Source organism: Abramis brama (assembly GCF_963993115.1).
Source record: "Abramis brama genome assembly, chromosome: 1".
Lineage (NCBI taxonomy): Eukaryota > Metazoa > Chordata > Actinopteri > Cypriniformes > Leuciscidae > Abramis > Abramis brama.
Window position 1 is genome coordinate 74644862 of NC_139963.1, and position 17500 is coordinate 74662361.

At 43.0% G+C, this 17500-nt stretch overlaps 2 protein-coding genes across 3 annotated transcripts in view; both read left to right on the forward strand.

Annotated features, from left to right (window-relative positions):
* The window catches only part of srebf2 (sterol regulatory element binding transcription factor 2), a 16793-nt gene extending 358 nt beyond the window's left edge, over positions 1 to 16435 (forward strand). The window contains exons 2-21 of one of the 2 annotated variants that reach the window (XM_084089364.1): positions 4168 to 4442; positions 5529 to 5670; positions 5957 to 6093; positions 6180 to 6332; positions 6700 to 6777; positions 9357 to 9632; positions 9809 to 9923; positions 10598 to 10749; positions 11641 to 11842; positions 12157 to 12332; positions 12438 to 12687; positions 12768 to 12934; positions 13295 to 13487; positions 13569 to 13674; positions 13766 to 13875; positions 13948 to 14080; positions 14158 to 14323; positions 14421 to 14597; positions 14687 to 14786; positions 14878 to 16435. In XM_084089364.1, coding sequence (XP_083945490.1) covers positions 4168 to 4442; positions 5529 to 5670; positions 5957 to 6093; positions 6180 to 6332; positions 6700 to 6777; positions 9357 to 9632; positions 9809 to 9923; positions 10598 to 10749; positions 11641 to 11842; positions 12157 to 12332; positions 12438 to 12687; positions 12768 to 12934; positions 13295 to 13487; positions 13569 to 13674; positions 13766 to 13875; positions 13948 to 14080; positions 14158 to 14323; positions 14421 to 14597; positions 14687 to 14786; positions 14878 to 15086 — 3317 coding nt within the window. In that variant the 3' untranslated portion in view covers positions 15087 to 16435. The remainder of the gene's footprint in view (positions 1 to 4167; positions 4443 to 5528; positions 5671 to 5956; positions 6094 to 6179; positions 6333 to 6699; positions 6778 to 9356; positions 9633 to 9808; positions 9924 to 10597; positions 10750 to 11640; positions 11843 to 12156; positions 12333 to 12437; positions 12688 to 12767; positions 12935 to 13294; positions 13488 to 13568; positions 13675 to 13765; positions 13876 to 13947; positions 14081 to 14157; positions 14324 to 14420; positions 14598 to 14686; positions 14787 to 14877) is intronic. The other variant, XM_084089365.1, reaches the window with a different exon arrangement.
* A 160-nt stretch (positions 16436 to 16595) lies between these two features.
* The window catches only part of LOC311089397 (nucleolar protein 12-like), a 7383-nt gene continuing 6478 nt past the window's right edge, over positions 16596 to 17500 (forward strand). The window contains exon 1 of the mRNA XM_084124065.1: positions 16596 to 17500. This exon is cut by the window's right edge and continues 10 nt beyond it. Coding sequence (XP_083980191.1) covers positions 17410 to 17500 — 91 coding nt within the window. The 5' untranslated portion in view covers positions 16596 to 17409.

Consider the following 17500-nt stretch of genomic DNA (forward strand, 5'->3'; position numbering starts at 1 on the left):
TGTGTGTGTGTGTGAGTGAGTGTGTGAGTGAGACTGTGTGTGTGTGTGTTCAGATCAGTGTTTTTCTGTGTTGTTTGCACTGTTATAGAGTCTGTGCGATTCGTCTACAGTAAATCTTCAGAAAACACGTAAAAGTACTGGATATATATTTATATAATAATAGATAGATATTATAATAACCCATGGCAGTAGAAAAAACAGTTGAGTCTGGGCTGGTTGTTCAGGTGGTGATGATGATGATGAACTCCGTCATCATCATGTGTGTGTCAGTGTCAATCTGATGAATCAAAGAGCTGACTGTTATTACTGCTGTTATTAGTGTTGTTATTGGTGTAATCGGTGTTAATATTTTTATTAATGTTGTTATTAATGTTATTAGTGTTATTAGAGCCATTTGAATTGTTTTCGGTGTAATTGGTGTTATTAGTGGTGTTGTTATTAGAGTTATTATTAGCGCTGTTATTGTTGTCATTATAGGGTTATTATTAGTGTTGTTATTTGTGTTATAGTTGTTTTTAGTGTTATTGTTGTCATTAGGGTTATTATAAGTGTTGTTATCTGTGTTTTTTTTGTTATTAGTGTTAATAGTGTTATTGTTGTCATTAGGGTTATTATTAGTGTTGTTATTTGTGTTATAGTTGTTTTTAGTTTTATTGTTTTCATTAGGGTTATTATTAGTGTTGTTATCGGCGTTATTAAAGTTGTGGTTTTTAGTGTTATTATTCAAGGCTCAACGTTAAGGATGTTTCCACTGGCCCGGTCGGCTCTCACCACTGTAAAGTAATTAGCCTAATAAATAAAACAAATAGGCTAAAATAGGCCTAGTTATTCTGTCTGCAATATTTTTGACCCATAACCTCAATAAATAAGGTTGTGGCACCAAAAGCTACTAAACCTAACTCATATAAATGTAAAATACTATTATATTATATATAATTGTATATTATATAATAAAATTACTAGCAATAGCACAAACACAAAAGAAAAAAAAACATACAAATAAAATAAACTGTGTTTTTCAGGTAGAAAATGATAGACTTCACTGTATGAATTAAATATAGATTCAAGTTACAAATTATATTTAGTCAATTTAGTCGAGAGTGATTTTTTCTTTGTTGTTTATGAACATTAAAGGACAACAGGTTTATTCGGCTACTGTCACTTTAAGAGCTGCAGGTTTATTCGGCTACTGTCACTTTAAGAGCTGCAGGTTTATTCGGCTACTGTCACTTTAAGAGCTGAAGGTTTATTCGGCTACTGTCACTTTAAGAGCTGAAGGGTTATTTGGCTACTGTCACTTTAAGAGCTGAAGGTTTATTAGGCTACTGTCACTTTAAGAGCTGCACTGGTCCAATACACCAATATACACACCTGTTTTACTCCTCAACTGCTTATGTTCATTAACATATACTAGTGTTATTAGTGTGTTTATTTATTGGAGTTATGATTGTTGTTATTAGAGTTATTCGTGTGGTTAAAAGTGATGTCAAAGTTAGTGTTGTTGTTAGTGTTATTATTTATTGGTGTTGTAATTGGAGTTATTGGTGTGGCTCTTAGTGTTGTTAAGGTTAGTGTTTGTGTTATTGTTTGTGTTATTAGTGTAGTAAGTGTTGTTGTTGTCGTTATGTATCAAGGCCGTGCGTTTGATTCAGGGCCACATGAACTGATAAGCATGTAAAAGTCAGTGAAAGTCATGAATGAAAGTAAATGTTACACACACACACACACACACACACACACAGACACACAGATGATTCTCGGTCAGTGATCATCAGAGCTTTATACCGCTGATCATTTAAACATCAGGTTTACAGCGTGAGCCGACTCTAGTTCTCCTCAAGGAGTGTGTGTCGTGTGGAGATGAAGAGTGTGTGATCAGACACACACACAAGCTAAACCTCTCTGTGAATGATCATGTGAACACACACACTGAATCTGATCGTCCGCCCCTGTGTCTCTCAGTGATTCTCTCTAAAGACAGACACACTCATGTCATGTGTGTGTGTGCTTATTATTTTCATTTGCACGTTGTTGTGATAGTGAATAATGTGTGTTTATATGACCGTCGTTGTGTGAATGTATGTGTGTGAGGGAGAGAGAGTGTGTGTGTGTGTGTGTGTGTGTCTAAAGGTCTCTGGTGTTTCTAAAACTTAGTAAGATCCAGAAGCTGTTGTGAATCTCATGAACCCCGTCAGATGTCCAACACACACACACACACACACACACACACACACACACACTCTGGTGTTTCTAAAGCTTAGTAAGACACAGAAGCTGTCGTGAATCTCATGAACCCCGTCAGATGTCCAGCTCTCACACACACACACACACACATCAACACAAATTACAAGATATTATTTACATAATGACAATGAAGCATTTCCATGACTATTAAACACATTTCACATGAATTGTTTGTAATAAAGTTGGACACACTTATAAATGTAACTGTGTTAGGGATGCACCGATCTGACAGACGTGACCGATAACCGATAATCCTTCATATTTGACAGCCGATAACAGATATTTGCAGATAAATCAACATTTTTATATACTTTTTTTAAGACTGTTGACAAAAACAAAAGTCTCACCATTAAAAGCTCAGCATAAATCACACATATAGTGAACCGGTGTAAGATTCATCAACTTCTCACATTAATTTTACTCTCCGATGGCCAATAATAATAATAATTTGCTTTACAAAGAAATAAAATAATGTCTAAATAATGCAAACAAGTCATTGGACAACATATAAAAAAATAGAAATGCATGTGCCATGGATAAATAAAATAGTCTACATCCAGACAATGATGATTTCAATTAAACCATATTGCTTATGAAAATAATACGAGAAAAAAAAGCATAAAAATAATGTTTTTGTTCAGCCGAATCTGACCAGAATGAAGCGAGCCGTGAGTTTCGACTGGTTTAGTGGTGAAACGGGACACTCCTCCACTGGAAACACTGGTTTGGCTTGTCCTGTGCGCGCTGGGACATGTTTTATGATGCGTCACTCATTACTGATGATGTAAATCAGTGCTTCACACACAAGCAACACAGCGTGTCAAGGTCTAATGTGTGTGTTATCAGTCACTGGCCTTGAGTCACTGACCTTCAGCTCATTATCTCAGGTCAAAGGTCACGGTCAGGAGTGTGTTAGACAGCAGTTGACCTTTATTAAAGCTCCGCCCCTTTCACCTTTACACAGCCTCCCATTATAAAGAGGTGTATTATTACTGCTTTCATAACTGATCAAAGTCGTTCACGACACATTTGATTTAGTTTTAGTCGTAATCTTTTGTGTTTTGACTGAAATGCCATTTAGTTTTAGTCATTTTTTTAGTCATCTGAATTGTTTTAGTCTAGTTTTAGTAGAAGAAAAACAATACGACTTTAGTCTATTCTAAATCTACAGTCCACTAAATATAGTTTTGTTCAATTGTAATGCATTCATTTACAATTTCTTGACGAAAATAATGAAATTATTAATTATAATGAACGAAATTAATACTGAGGGCTTTGAGGCTCTTCACTGAATGATTTCAGCATGTTACACACAACAGTCACAGTCTGTGTGTTATAATATGCTATGTTGTGTGTGTGTCTGTCAGAGATGCTGCAGTTCGTCAGTAATCAGGGGGATTTCCCGGATCTCTAGTATAAATCTCCGGATAAATAGTTTTAGTAGAAGAAATACAATACGACTTTAGTCTATTCTAAATCTACAGTATTTAGTCAACTAAATATAATGGGTTTAGTTAAACTGTAATGCTCTTCTTCTCAATGAAGGATATATAAATTCTTTATAACAACTTACATCATTCTTTATTCTTTCAAGCAGACACATTTATTTCTCTAAATTACATATAATTAATCCTTATTAAAGCTATTATAGAGCAGTGGATGCTTTTCTCTTTTTCTTTTGCTGTTTGATTAATATTAACGGCACAGACGGCATTAGGTTTATTACGCACTGTCACTTTAAGGCCCAAATCTTCCCAGATCCTGCCTCCCTTGTTTTCGTCTGTGAAAAAATGTCGAAAATAATGAAATTATTAATTATAATGAATGAAATTAACACTGAGGGCTTTGAGGCTCTGTTCTTCATGTCACAAACAGTCACAGTCTGTGTGTTATAATATGCTATGTTGTGTGTGTGTCTGTCAGAGATGCTGCAGTTCGTCAGTAATCAGGGGGATTTCCCGGATCTCTTCGAGGATCAGATGGGGGGCGGATCTGTGGCCCCCGTGAGGCCCCTCCCACTGACGGCCCCCAGCGCCATCCTGACCCCCCCACACACACCTGTGCAGACCAGCAGCCAGACACACACACAGACGCAGATACAGACGCAGATACAGGCACAGACTCAGACACACACACAGACGCAGATACAGACACGCACACCGCCGCTGCTGCAGCCTCGACCACAGCCCATCACACAGGTGAGTCTGACCACACCTCCTCACTAACTGACCACTCCCCTCACACTCTGACCACACCCTCACACTCTGACCACTCCCCTCACACTCTGACCACACCCATCACACTCTCTGACCACACCCCCTCACACTCTGACCACTCCCCTCACTCTCTGACCACACCCCTAAAATCTGACCACTCCCCCTCACTCTCTGACCACTCCCCTCAACTCACTGACACACCCATCACACATGATCACACCCTCTCAAACTCTCTGACCACTCCCCTAAACTCTAACCACACCCCCTCACACTCTCTGACCACTCCCCTAAACTCTGACCACACTCTCTGACCACACTCTCTGACCACACCCCTCACTCTGAGCACACCCCTCAATTCTCTGACCACACCCTCACACTCTCTGACCACACCATCACATTCTCTGACCACACCCCTCACTCTGAGCACACCCCTCAACTCTCTGACCACACCCCTAAAATCTGACCACACCCCCACTGTCTGACTACTCCCCTCACTCTCTGACCACACCCCTCAACTCATTGACCACACCCATCACACATGACCTGACCAGTGACCACTCCCCTAAACTCTGACTACACCCCCTCACTATCTGACCACTCCCCTCACATTCTCTGACCACACCCCCCACTCTAACCACATCATCACACTCTGACCACACCCCTCACCCCTCAACCCTCTGACCACTCCCATCACACTCTGACCACACCCCTCACTCTGACCACACCCCTCAACTCTCTGACCACACCTTCTCACTCTCTGGCCACACCTCCTCACGCTCACCCAGGTGCGAGACACATAACTCATGTTGATTGAGCGGTCACATCTCTGATTGGTCAGGTGCAGACGTTCCCCATGCAGACGCTGGCTGTGCAGACCCCCCACTGTCTGACAACTCCCCTCACACTCTGACCACACCCATCGCACTCTCTGACCACACCCCCCACTGTCTGACCACTCCCCTCACTCCCTGACCACACCTTCCCAAACTGGCCACACCTCCTCACGCTCACCCAGGTGCGAGACACATAACTCATGTTGATTGAGCGGTCACATCTCTGATTGGTCAGGTGCAGACGTTCCCCATGCAGACGCTGGCTGTGCAGACGCAGGCGCAGCCGCAGACGGTGATGCTCACGCCGACCGCCAACCCGTCCCGATTCATCCAGAACCAGGTGATCTGCCAGCAGAACCACGGCACGGGCTTCCAGGGTGAGAAACACACACACACACACACAAGGAAAATGTACACATTAGCATACTGAAAATACTTCATCTGCAGTAACTTTTTGGCTGTAAATAAATGTATTTGTGTTATTAAAATGTAGTAAAGCATCAAGCATCAAACAGCATTTGTAACATCAGAATCTGATTACGTGATGTACGTTTCTTGTAACACATTACTTTTTACGTAACAAAAAAAAGTGATCTGATTACGTAGTGCACACGAGGAAAACACACGCACTAGCGCTGCTCACACAGCTGTGTCTCCTCTCAGTCCTCCAGCCGCAGATGCAGAGCATTATGACATCACCGCAGGTCCAGCCAATGACGATCCAGCACCAGCGTGTGTTGACCTCGTCCGGTCAGACCATCCAGACGCTGTCGACGACGCCCATGCACACCATGTCACCTGTACGTCACATGCACACATTTACCCACAATGCAGTTCACAACCTGTATATAGTGTATTCTGATGCTGCGTTCTGATTGGCCCTCAGCTGCTGGTGCACCAGCCTCAGATCCTGAAGACGGACTCTCTGGTCCTGACCACGCTGAAACCGGACGGGACGCAGGTGCTGTCGACCGTACAGAACCCGACGGGCATCACGACCCTCACCGCGCCCATCCAGACCACCGCCCTGCAGGTTCCTGTACGTCACATGACATGAACAGGCGTCACACTACACTCACAGCCGTGATAGACAGGCAGAAATATCAATATCTTGACAAATACAGTTTTTTATTTTCTATCAAATATTCAACTGAAATTGCTTATATATTTGTTACATTGTTGTAAGAAAATATTGTTAAATAATGGCAAATAAATGTTATCATTTTAACCCTTTCACGCATAGAAGCCACTACAGTAGACAGCTATTAATAAGCATTTATTGCGTATGGGTTTTGATGGCGTAGTTGCACATCGACCACTCCAGTGGACCCTAGTGCATCACCCTATACACTGCCACCTAGTGGCAAGCCTTTGTATGTGGACACTTTTTTTTTCTCCAAACCAAGATGGCCGACGGCCAGTCAGAAATTTCAAGTTGTTCCGGAATATCCATCCATTCCTTCTATCCTAGGAGACTCTTGCAGGTAAAAAAAAGTTGTAACATCTAAGGAGTAATATTGTTAAATTTCCCCCAAGTGTTGATTTTAGATTTTAATTAATCATCTGTTTACTAAATTGGACACCATGCATCACTAGCGATATTAGAGGCTACAGTTCGTACTATTACTGTGGCTGTTGTTCTTGAAAATGCTTCATCTGCAGTAACTGGAAACAAATGTATTTATGTTATTAAAATGTAGTAAAGCATGTTACTTTTAATTAGGGGTGTGATGGTTATTATATAACCGTGAGACAGACGGTTATAGTTGAACACCGTCATTAGAACTCTATAACCGCCAAAACCATGTAATTAAAATATTTTTTACAAACATTTTTTATCATAGAGAATGTTTAAATACTAATTAAAAACAATTGTTAACAGTCTGTGTTATTAATGGTCTACGTCGTTTCCAACTGTATTTGATTCTTTGCCAAGTACCCCTTGACCGACCGCCAATCATTTGAGATGGAAATAAAAGCTATGACTATGATATAGTGATGTGCCATCATTATGAGATTTATTAAACAAATGAAAAACATTTGCAATAATAAACATTATCAATAAACAAGGTATCATTACCGATAACTGATCGTTCAGTTTAATTACCCCTTGACTGGCCCCAAACATGTTTGATAAAAGAAACATATACAGTGTGTATATAGCCTAGTATATCATTTGTATTACATTTTAGCTCAAAAACAATTGTAATAAAAGATAGGATCATAAGATGTGCAATATATCGGGAGACATGGTTTTTACTACTTCATTAAGTTTTGCTTTGTAGAAAGCCTTTCTTTAAAGCGAATTTCGTTTTGTACAAATTGTATCATAATTTTAATAAATGTTTCATCAACCAATTGCATGTATTTAATAAATAAAAAGCAAATATAGCAGACAATACGACGACGACAGTTATGTTACGAACCGTCACATTTGACTCGCGTCATAACCGTCATCACCAATTCTGAAACCGACACACCCCTACTTTTAATGTGAATTTAAATTAATGGCCTAATGGTTATAGAGTCAGACTAGTGACCTGAAGGTCTCAATTCCGAGTCTCAATACCGACAGGACATGACTGAGGTGCCTTGAGCAAGGCTTTCAGTGTGTGTGTTCACTACTCACTACTCCTAATGTGTGTGCACTAACTGGATGGGTTAAATGCAGAGGAGAATTTCCGAGTATGGGTTACCATTCTTGACCCTCCAAAAAAAAAACTTGTATCTCGTAACCTCGTAAACTTCGTATTTTTATTTTATTTTATTTTTAAAAATCAATGCTATTGGTCATCCTTTACGTCTGTTACTGTATGTGGGTTTTACAAATATTTACAATGAAAAGGATTAAAAAGAGCTTGTGACTAAACCTCGTAACTCCATTCATCAATACCAACTTTGATGACACAGTGATTAATAATTTAACAGATATGAGGTTTTCACCTGACAGCGATAATATGCAAATCTGTTGTTTTATCATATAGCTACTTATATGGCCTTATTGTGTTCATACCTGAATTTTCCGTGGGATTTTTTTACTTTTTATTTTAAAACTGTACCATTGCAAAAACCGGTTGGGAAACACTGCTCTACATTTCCACAGCTGTACCTTCACAACAATTGAAGCTGTATTATAGTTTTAGTATAGATTTACATGATTTTATATCATTTTAGTCAATGTTTTGTTAAATACACACAGTATTGCTGTGTTATTACTGTATTATTTCTAATATCGTATCTCTTGATTTAAACACATAAACACATACTGTCCGCTCAAATGGACATCTGAAAATCATCTTAAAGAAGTTTCTTGGACTAAAAAAAATCTTAGACTATGGTTAATGTTTTTTTAATTTATATATTTTTTAATTTTTTTGTAAGAAAAAATATATTCAGTGTATATAAAAAGTCTTACTGCAATTCTGCAAATGATTTATTTATTGACGTTGTAAGATTATTTTATTTAGTTTCTACTATGAGTTTGTCATGCCTTTGCTGCTGATTTGCCGTTAAATAAATAATTAAAAATATCTAAAGAAATTTTGTTAATATAGTTTAAAAAAAAGGAACTTGTTAGATTTTCTATCAAATATTAATCAAAGACCTTATTGGAAAAAAAAGCCTTATATAAAAGACTGAAAGGTTATATATATGTTTGCAAGAATGTATTGTTATATTATTGCACATGATTTTCTTAATTCATTAAAGTATTACTTTTATTATGATTATTAAATTGTACTACTCTGAGTTTGCGATGAAAGTAGCCTTTGCTGCTGATATAGCGTTAAATAAATAAATAAATAAATAAATAATACATATTTTTATTTACAATATCTAAAAATAATTATTAATATAAATATATAAATAAATAAATATAGAATTATAATTTTTAAATTTTTTAAATATGAATGTCTTACAGTGTCTTATGTAGTTTTCCCTCATGAGCATGTCTGGTAGTTTAAGAGTGTTTAAATAGTTCAAGAGAGATTTTAACTGGACAATAAAGTAAAGTAAATGCTTGTCAGAATGTCCTCTTTATGGTTGTCGTCGCTCTCTTTCACAGACGCTGATGAGCAGCAACATCCTGACCACCGTTCCCATGGTGATGGGGGGTGGAGACAAGCTGCCAATCAAGCAGCTGTCGACGGGCTCCACCCACACTGGGGGCGGAGCCAGGGTGGTCCTGGATCAGGGATTGGCTGTTGGCACAGGCCCGGGAGGAGTCGTGAAAGAGGGCGAGCGACGCACGACACACAACATCATCGAGAAGCGCTACCGCTCGTCCATCAACGACAAGATCCTGGAGCTGCGCGACCTCGTCATGGGCAACGACGCCAAGGTGTGTGTGCCGCCGCAGTGCATGCTGGGAGCTCAAGTCACTTGTCAAGTCACTTTTATTTATATATAGCGCTTTTTACAGTACAGAGTGTTTCAAAGCAGCTTTACAGTGATAACAGGAAAATAATGATCAATAATATTGCTGAATATTAAATGATAATCTGTGTTGAATGACAGATGCACAAGTCTGGTGTTCTGCGCAAAGCCATCGACTACATCAAGTACCTGCAGCAGGTGAACCACAAGCTCCGGCAGGAGAACCTGGCGCTGAAGATGAGCAGTCAGAAGAGCAGTGAGTCCATCACACCGTCACTTCACTGCATACGCTCACACGCAGCCTCATACTCCGGTAGTTATCGGATCGACGGATCAATCACACTGAAAAGCCTTAAGCGATCCGACCGAGCTCGATCCCAATGACACTTCCATCAGACTGAAAGAGGTTTATTCCTCTTCTAATCCGATCCAGAGAACATGTGAACACTCGATCGGATTGAAAACCAAAACTGAGAGGGAACAGCGGGAAACTTTGTATATTTGTGCAGTGTGCACATGTCAAACAATATATTCAGATCTGAAGCTTGTGACATATGAACACACACACCAACCCGATCACATGTTCAGCGCTCATGTAAACACTACAGTCAGGTTCATCATCTGGAATGAACTCAGTCCGACTGAAACTAAAGTTGTGCATGTAAACGTGGCCACTGATGTGTGTGTGTGTGTGTGTGTGTGTGTCAGAGTCTGTGTGTGTCAAGTCAAGTCACCTTCATTTATATAGCGCTTTTAACAATGTAGATTGTTCCAAAGCAGCTTTACATTGATAATAGGAAATAGTCTGTGTGTGTGTCAGAGTCTGTGTCAGAGTCTGTGTATGTGTCTGATGATCTCTCTCTCTCTCTCTCTCTCTCTCTCTCTCTCTCTCTCTCTCTCTCTCTCTCTCTCTCTCTCTCTCCCCGCCAGAGTCTGTGTGTGTGTCTGATGATCTGGATCTGAAGCCTGAGTCGACGTTCATCTCTCCTCCTCCGTCGGACTCGGGCTCCAGTTCTCCCGCTCAGCTCTCGCCCTTCTGCCTCGACTCTGAGCCGGGGAGCCCGCTGATGGAGCACGAGCAGGTGCGCACACACACACACACACACACGCTGATTGGGCACAAGTAGGTGGATGATAATCACACTGTTGACACATGGGGCCCTATCATACACACAGCGCTAGGCCAACGCAAGTGTGTTTTGCTATTTTCAGCCCGACGCACTTTTCATTTTCGCGTCCTGCGCCACGTTGTTTAAATAGCAGTTGTGCGCCCATGGTGTGTTCAGGCGCATTGTTGGAGCGTTGCTGTTTCTGAGCCATTGCCCAGCTGAAACCTGCTCTAAAGTCAATGGCGCAGTATTTTTTTGTTATTTAAAGGGCATGTTAGTAATGTGCGCCTATAGGCGGGGCCACAATGCGCAAACACTCTGCTTATTACACACACACACTCTGCTTATTACACACACAGGGACGCGCAGCTGCACACAGACATGCCGAATATAAAAAATAAAAGTATTACAATGTAGAGATTATTATTGTGTACATAAAGATATGGTGAATCCGGCTTGTCCCGTAGATGGTCTGCTTGAACTTTAACCTCGCACACACACACACACACACAGCTTTATCCTTGCGCACGAGCAGATCCGTTTGCGCTCTCGAGACGTGTTCAGTTTTTCCGCTTGCAAATTCCGCCATGTAAATATCGATTCCGCCATGGCACGAGCACAACTGGCTTATGAAGGAGATGGGAGAAGAGACTCTGATTGGTTTATTGCACGTTACACCCAAAACACAGCCATTACTCATAAGAGAATAGTGACAACCCTTTTAGACCATGCGCCGGGAGCGCCAACCATTTGTCCCATTATTAAATGATCAAAAGTGGATTTGGACACGCTCTGTGTGCGCTTTAGACCATGAGCTGGTTAAAACAGGGCTCTGAGTGTCTAACTGGAGCGTGTGTGTTCCAGGTGAAGAGCGAGCCGGACTCGCCCTCGTCAGTCGGTGTGATGGACCGCTCGCGGCTGCTGCTGTGCGCGCTCACCTTCCTCTGCCTGTCACTCAACCCTCTGCCGTCTCTGCTGCGCGCCGACGAGGACCAGGCGGGTCTGAGCGCTGCCCACGGGTCCTCACGCTCACTCTTCTCTCTGCCCGGACACACACAGAGCTTCGGTGAGTTCAGGAGCGCAGGAGGAGTCATGTGATGGTGTGACAGGGGTGTGGTCAGAGTGAGAGGGGTGTGGTCAGAGTGAGAGGGGTGTGGTCAGAGAATGTGATGGGTCTGGTCAGAGTGTAAGGGTGTATGGTCAGAGTGTGGTCATGTGAGAGGGTGTGGTCAGAGAGTGAGGGGTGTGGTCATGTGAGAGGGTGTGGTCAGAGAGTGAGGGGTGTGGTCATGTGAGAGGGTGTGGTCAGAGAGTGAGGGGTGTGGTCATGTGTTGACTCTCTGAAATTGTCACCTGTCTGTCTGTTTGTCTGTCTGTTAGGGGCGTGGCTATGGTGTGTGCTGCCATGGTTTCTAGTGTGGCTGCTGAGCGGGGTGGGCGTGGTCTGGGGGTGTGTCCGAGTGCTGTACCTGTGGGAGCCGGTCACGCCCCTTCACTCACCCACCTCAGTGCGCTTCTGGAGACAGCGCAAACAGGCCGACCTGCAGCTCTACCGGGTGAGCAAACACACACACACACACACACACACACACACAGTAAGTGTGATATTTGTGCCTGCAGTGTGATCAGGTGCTGATTGTGTGTATGTGTGTGTCTCTCAGGGCGATTATGCGGGCGCTGTTGCGAGCCTGCAGACGTGTCTGTCCGCGTTATCCAGAGTCCTGCCCTCCTCCACGCTCGACGTCATGTGCTCCCTCTCCTGGAACCTGATTCGCTTCTGCCTGCGGAGGCCCGCCCCCCTGGGCCGGCTGCTGCGTTTGGTAGGAGGACGACACGAGGGGGAGGAGTCACAGACCAGCTCCCGGGACGCAGCGCTGGTGTATCACAAACTCAGCCAGCTGCAGCTCACAGGTGTGTGTGTGTGTGTGTGTGTGTGTGTGTGTGTGATGATGTCACATGAGCAAACAGTGAGTGTGTGTGTTTGTGTTCAGGTAAGATGGAGCGGCGTCCGCTGTGGGGTGTGTGTGTGTCTCTGAGCGCTGTGAATCTGACTGAGAGCGCCGAGGGGAAGATGTCTGTGACTCAGCAGATCCAGATCTACGTGACGGCCGCCATCAGCCTGAGATCAGCTCTGGGGAAACACCTCAGCTGTGTGCCCGTGAGTACACACACACACACACACACACACCTGCAGCACACACACACACACACCTGCAGCACACACACACACACACACACACCCCTGCAGCACATGCATTTTTTTTCAAATTTTTTATTTCTTTGATTTGTTTGATTTTTAATGTAATAAAATAAGAAATTATAAAAGTAGTCTGTATTTAAAGCGTCGTCACCTCTTTCAGCCATGATGAGTTTGCGTCATTGACAAATAAACACAGTTAAAGAAAAAGATAGATAAAAAATATATACACGATAATACACCAGATAAATAAGAATAGAATTAATTAAATGTCCTACTAATGATTAATAGTACCTGTCTGTCTGTCTGTGTCTCTCTCAGGGTTATTTGTTAAGCTGTGCAGAGGCTCTGGCCTGTCAATCAGACTCTAAGCCCCTCCCACCGGACACTAAGCTCCTCCCAGACTGCCTGCGCTGGATCTTCACGCCATTGGGCCGTCAGTTTTTCCTGAGCTGTGATTGGTCGGTGAGGTCCGAGAGCAGCGAGCAGGTGTTCACCTCTCAGAGAGATGAAGGTAACAAACACCGACGGACTGACGGGGACACACAGCGAGTGTGTGTGTAGCTGCGGGTTTAACTTGTTTTTGTGTGTCCAGCGGATCCCATCGCACAACTGCACCGCTGCTTCTGTGAGAAACTGCTGGAGAGAGCCGTACACACACTGATCGAGCCTCAGAGCAGCAAACACGCCGAGGATGCTGGGTAACACACACACACACACACACACACACACACACACACACGTTAATTCCGTCCAGCTAGTGACGCTGTTTCCCATCATGCCTCTGTGCAGGGAGTTCACCGGTGTGCTGGAGTTCCTGCAGCTGTTGAACAGCTGTACTGAAGACTCCGCCCCCTCAACCGCCCCTTTCCCCGCGCTGGCCAATCAGAACTCAGCCTCAGGTGCGTGTCTCTCCCTCCACACTGTGTTTTTACCCGTCTCCACACACACTGACGTCGGTGTTGTCTGTGCAGTGAGGGACCCCGTGTGCCGCTGGTGGGCGTCGGTCCTCAGGGCTGCGGTTCATTGGCTGCAGGGTGATGATGCGTCGGTGAGGTCACTGCTGGCGGAGGCGGAGCGGATGCCGCGAGCGCTTCACACACTAGAGTGAGTGTTTGACCATCTGAGTGTGTTTAGACCCATGATGCCCCAGTCTAATGTGTGTATATGTGTGTGTGTGTCAGTCACCCGCTGCCCAAGGCCGTGCTGGCGCTGTGTAAGGCGGTGCAGATGAGTGTGTGTCCGCAGAAGGGCGAGGGGGTCGTGAGCTGCCTCAGTCACTGCCAGCGCGCCAGTGCTCACCTGCACATCAGTGTGTGTCAGTCACACAACAACACCTGGCTGCACAAGGTACACACACACACACACACACTTCATGACCAATCAATCAATCAATCAATCATAGTTATCCTAGTTTTACACTCGATCACTCTCGACACTCTTTCAGGGGGTGGAGCTTCTGGTCTGTGACCTCCTCCTGACTCTGAGAACCAGCCTATGGCAGCGCGGGGGCGGGTCCAACGGAGAGCCTGGCCCCGCCCCCGGATCCCAACTGGCTGGATTCCAAAGGGACCTGAGCTCTTTGCGGAAGCTCGGACAAGCCCACAGACAGGCCCAGCACAAGGTGACCTTTGACCCCAGCTACAGCTGACCTCTGCGCTTGACCTCTGCATGTTTAAACACGTGTGTGTGTGTGTGTGTGTGTGATTTCAGCTGTTCCTGCACGAGACGACGGTCAGGCTGATGGCAGGAGCCAGTCCCACTCGCACACACCAGCTGCTGCGACACAGAACACACAACTACACAACAGCAGGTACACACTCACACTCACAGGTTAGCTGATGCTGTACTGTATGTGTAGTAGATTGTGTTGACGTCCCGCTGTGTGTGTGTGTGTTCCGCAGCCGCCGGCGGAGAGCGCGAGAGAGCTCATGCTATCCTGCTAGCGTGTCGTCACCTGCCGCTGCCGCTGCTCACGCCGCCGGGTCACCGAGCGCGACTGCTGGCTGAAGCCAAGCGCACGCTGGAGAGAGTGGGGGATCGGCGCTCACTGCAGGACTGCCAGCAGATACTGATACGCCTGGGGGGGGGCACCACCATCGCTGCCTCATAACACACACACACACACACACACACTGGAGAGAATGGGGGACCGGCGCTCACTGCAGGACTGAAGTTAATGAGACAATTAAGTGATTAATTGAGTGATAATTGAGCATTATTGATGAACACCTGCTGTTAACAAGCAGAATCACATTTAAGTCACCATTGTGATGATCAGTGTTTGCTTTAGTTGGGCTCTTGACCCTTAAATTATTAACATTACATTTAGTTTGGCTGCTGTACCTGAGTTATAACAGTCAGATGAGCACAGAGAACAGGTGATCACCTTAAACTCAAACACCTTAAATGTGATTCTGCTTGTTAACAGCAGGTGTTCATCAATAATGCTCAATTATCACTCAATTAATCACTTAATTATTAGTAAGTCTGCCGTGTATGGTTCAAAAACACTATAGTACTTACTAGAAAAAATACTATAGTATATTATAGTAAAATTACTCATGGGACACTCTCTCACACATACACACACACACACACACACACACACACACTGCTGCGCCTCGGGGAAGGAACCACCATTGCTGCGTCATAACACACTCACTCTCTCTCTCTCACTCACACACACACACACACACTCAAAACTCTCCTTTCAGGCTCATATTCATCCCTGAATATAGTTACCAATCAGTTATATTTCATTTAAACAGAGTTTAGAAGTAAATGTTTAATTGTCATAATAATAATAATGCTAGATTACATTATCCAGATGACAAATCAGCAATGCAGAAAACGTGCGTTTGCAATGGATGTACATGAAGAACAAACACTCACTGTTGAGCCCTGATGTTTGAAACATGAGATTCACACTGAGGAAGAGAAACGAGCAGAACACACACACACATTGTACAGAACTGTGTCATAGACCAAAGTCTTATAGAGCGCTAGTGCGAGACAGACATGGAGGGTTTTATATAATTATTTCACATGCCGACTTTAATGCCTCATCATGTGCAATTACTTCATATTTAGTGTCTGGCGTGTTTTTGTTATTTTGCTTCAGTAGTTTGTCTTTATCCTTTTATATATTTGGAAATGTGACAGCGGGACTTTTATTATGACAACACGTGGTGATGATGGTGATGATGATGTAACGGTCACACACACACACGACAGAAGTGAGCTGTAAATAGAGTAACAAGGAATATAAAAACTAGCGTGTGTGTTATGTAGTGTTTTATTAATTTAATCTAAAGGTTCTGGTCGTGTTTTAATATCTAACTATAATAACTCCGCAGCTCCGTCACATTCACTCTTTCTTTCACGTGTTGGTATGAATTTCTACGTCTTTTGACTTTTTTTTTGTTTTGTAATAAAACAGCAGATGCCGTTGAAGAACCATCATGTCTCTGTGTGTATTTGATTAAACACGACATACTAGTTACTTTCTTTAGGTTTATTATAGAGCTTAGAAAATATGTCATCAATATTTCACTTTGTTTGGTATGTACTATGGTTTGATCACGAAATTACTGGAATAATTAAACCCACATACATTTAGATGATAGTGTATTTATAATTTAGAAACATTCATGCAAACGAACATTTTAATGGTCAAAAATGTGTGACCGACTAGTGATGGCCGCTTCATGAAACTTCGAAACCTTTATGAATCTTTTGAATCGAATCAGTGGTTCGGATCGTCAAGAAATGTCCATGCGGATTCAATGAAATCGCCCCCCAGCGGCGAAACATCGAAGTGTGTGATTTTTACATTCGTAGACGTTTTAGTTAGACATTAGGATATTTAAAATGAATAATAGCAGTTAATATAGTCTGGTATCGGCTTGTTTAGCGCAGCCATCCATGCAACAAACAAAACAAGCCCTGAAAATGTATATAAGAACACATACAAACACTTGATATTTAATCTTATTAAATGATTAGTCAATTGCATAGGATATATTTTACTTTCAATAAAACATTTGCAATGGGTTTGTAAAAGCTGTTTTTATGCATGTTTGGTATGAGTTGTTGTTGTATTTACACTGTTCTGGTCAGCAGGGGTGCCAGAGTGCGGGGTTTCGAACGCTTTGAAACAGTGATTCATTTGAATCATTCAATCGATTCGATGCTTTGAAAAGCTTCGTCTCTCTACCGTCACTAGTGTGAACGAGATGAAGTCGACAATATATTTTTTTTATATACATACACTAGCATATAAATGACCACAAACGTGAAAAGTTTTTCTTCAGGAGGACTTTAATTTTTCGATGCGCGTCGTGTGGAGGACCTTTATTTTGGCACTTCCGGCAGCTTCCCCAGAAGCGGAAGTTGAGCAGCGCGTCACACGTGTTTAGTGAAACTTGTGGGAAATGGCGAAAACCAACAAATTAAAGCAGAACTCAAAGTTTAAAAGCGGAGGGAAACAGAAGCAGCGTAAATGTGTGCTGATGTTCGATGATC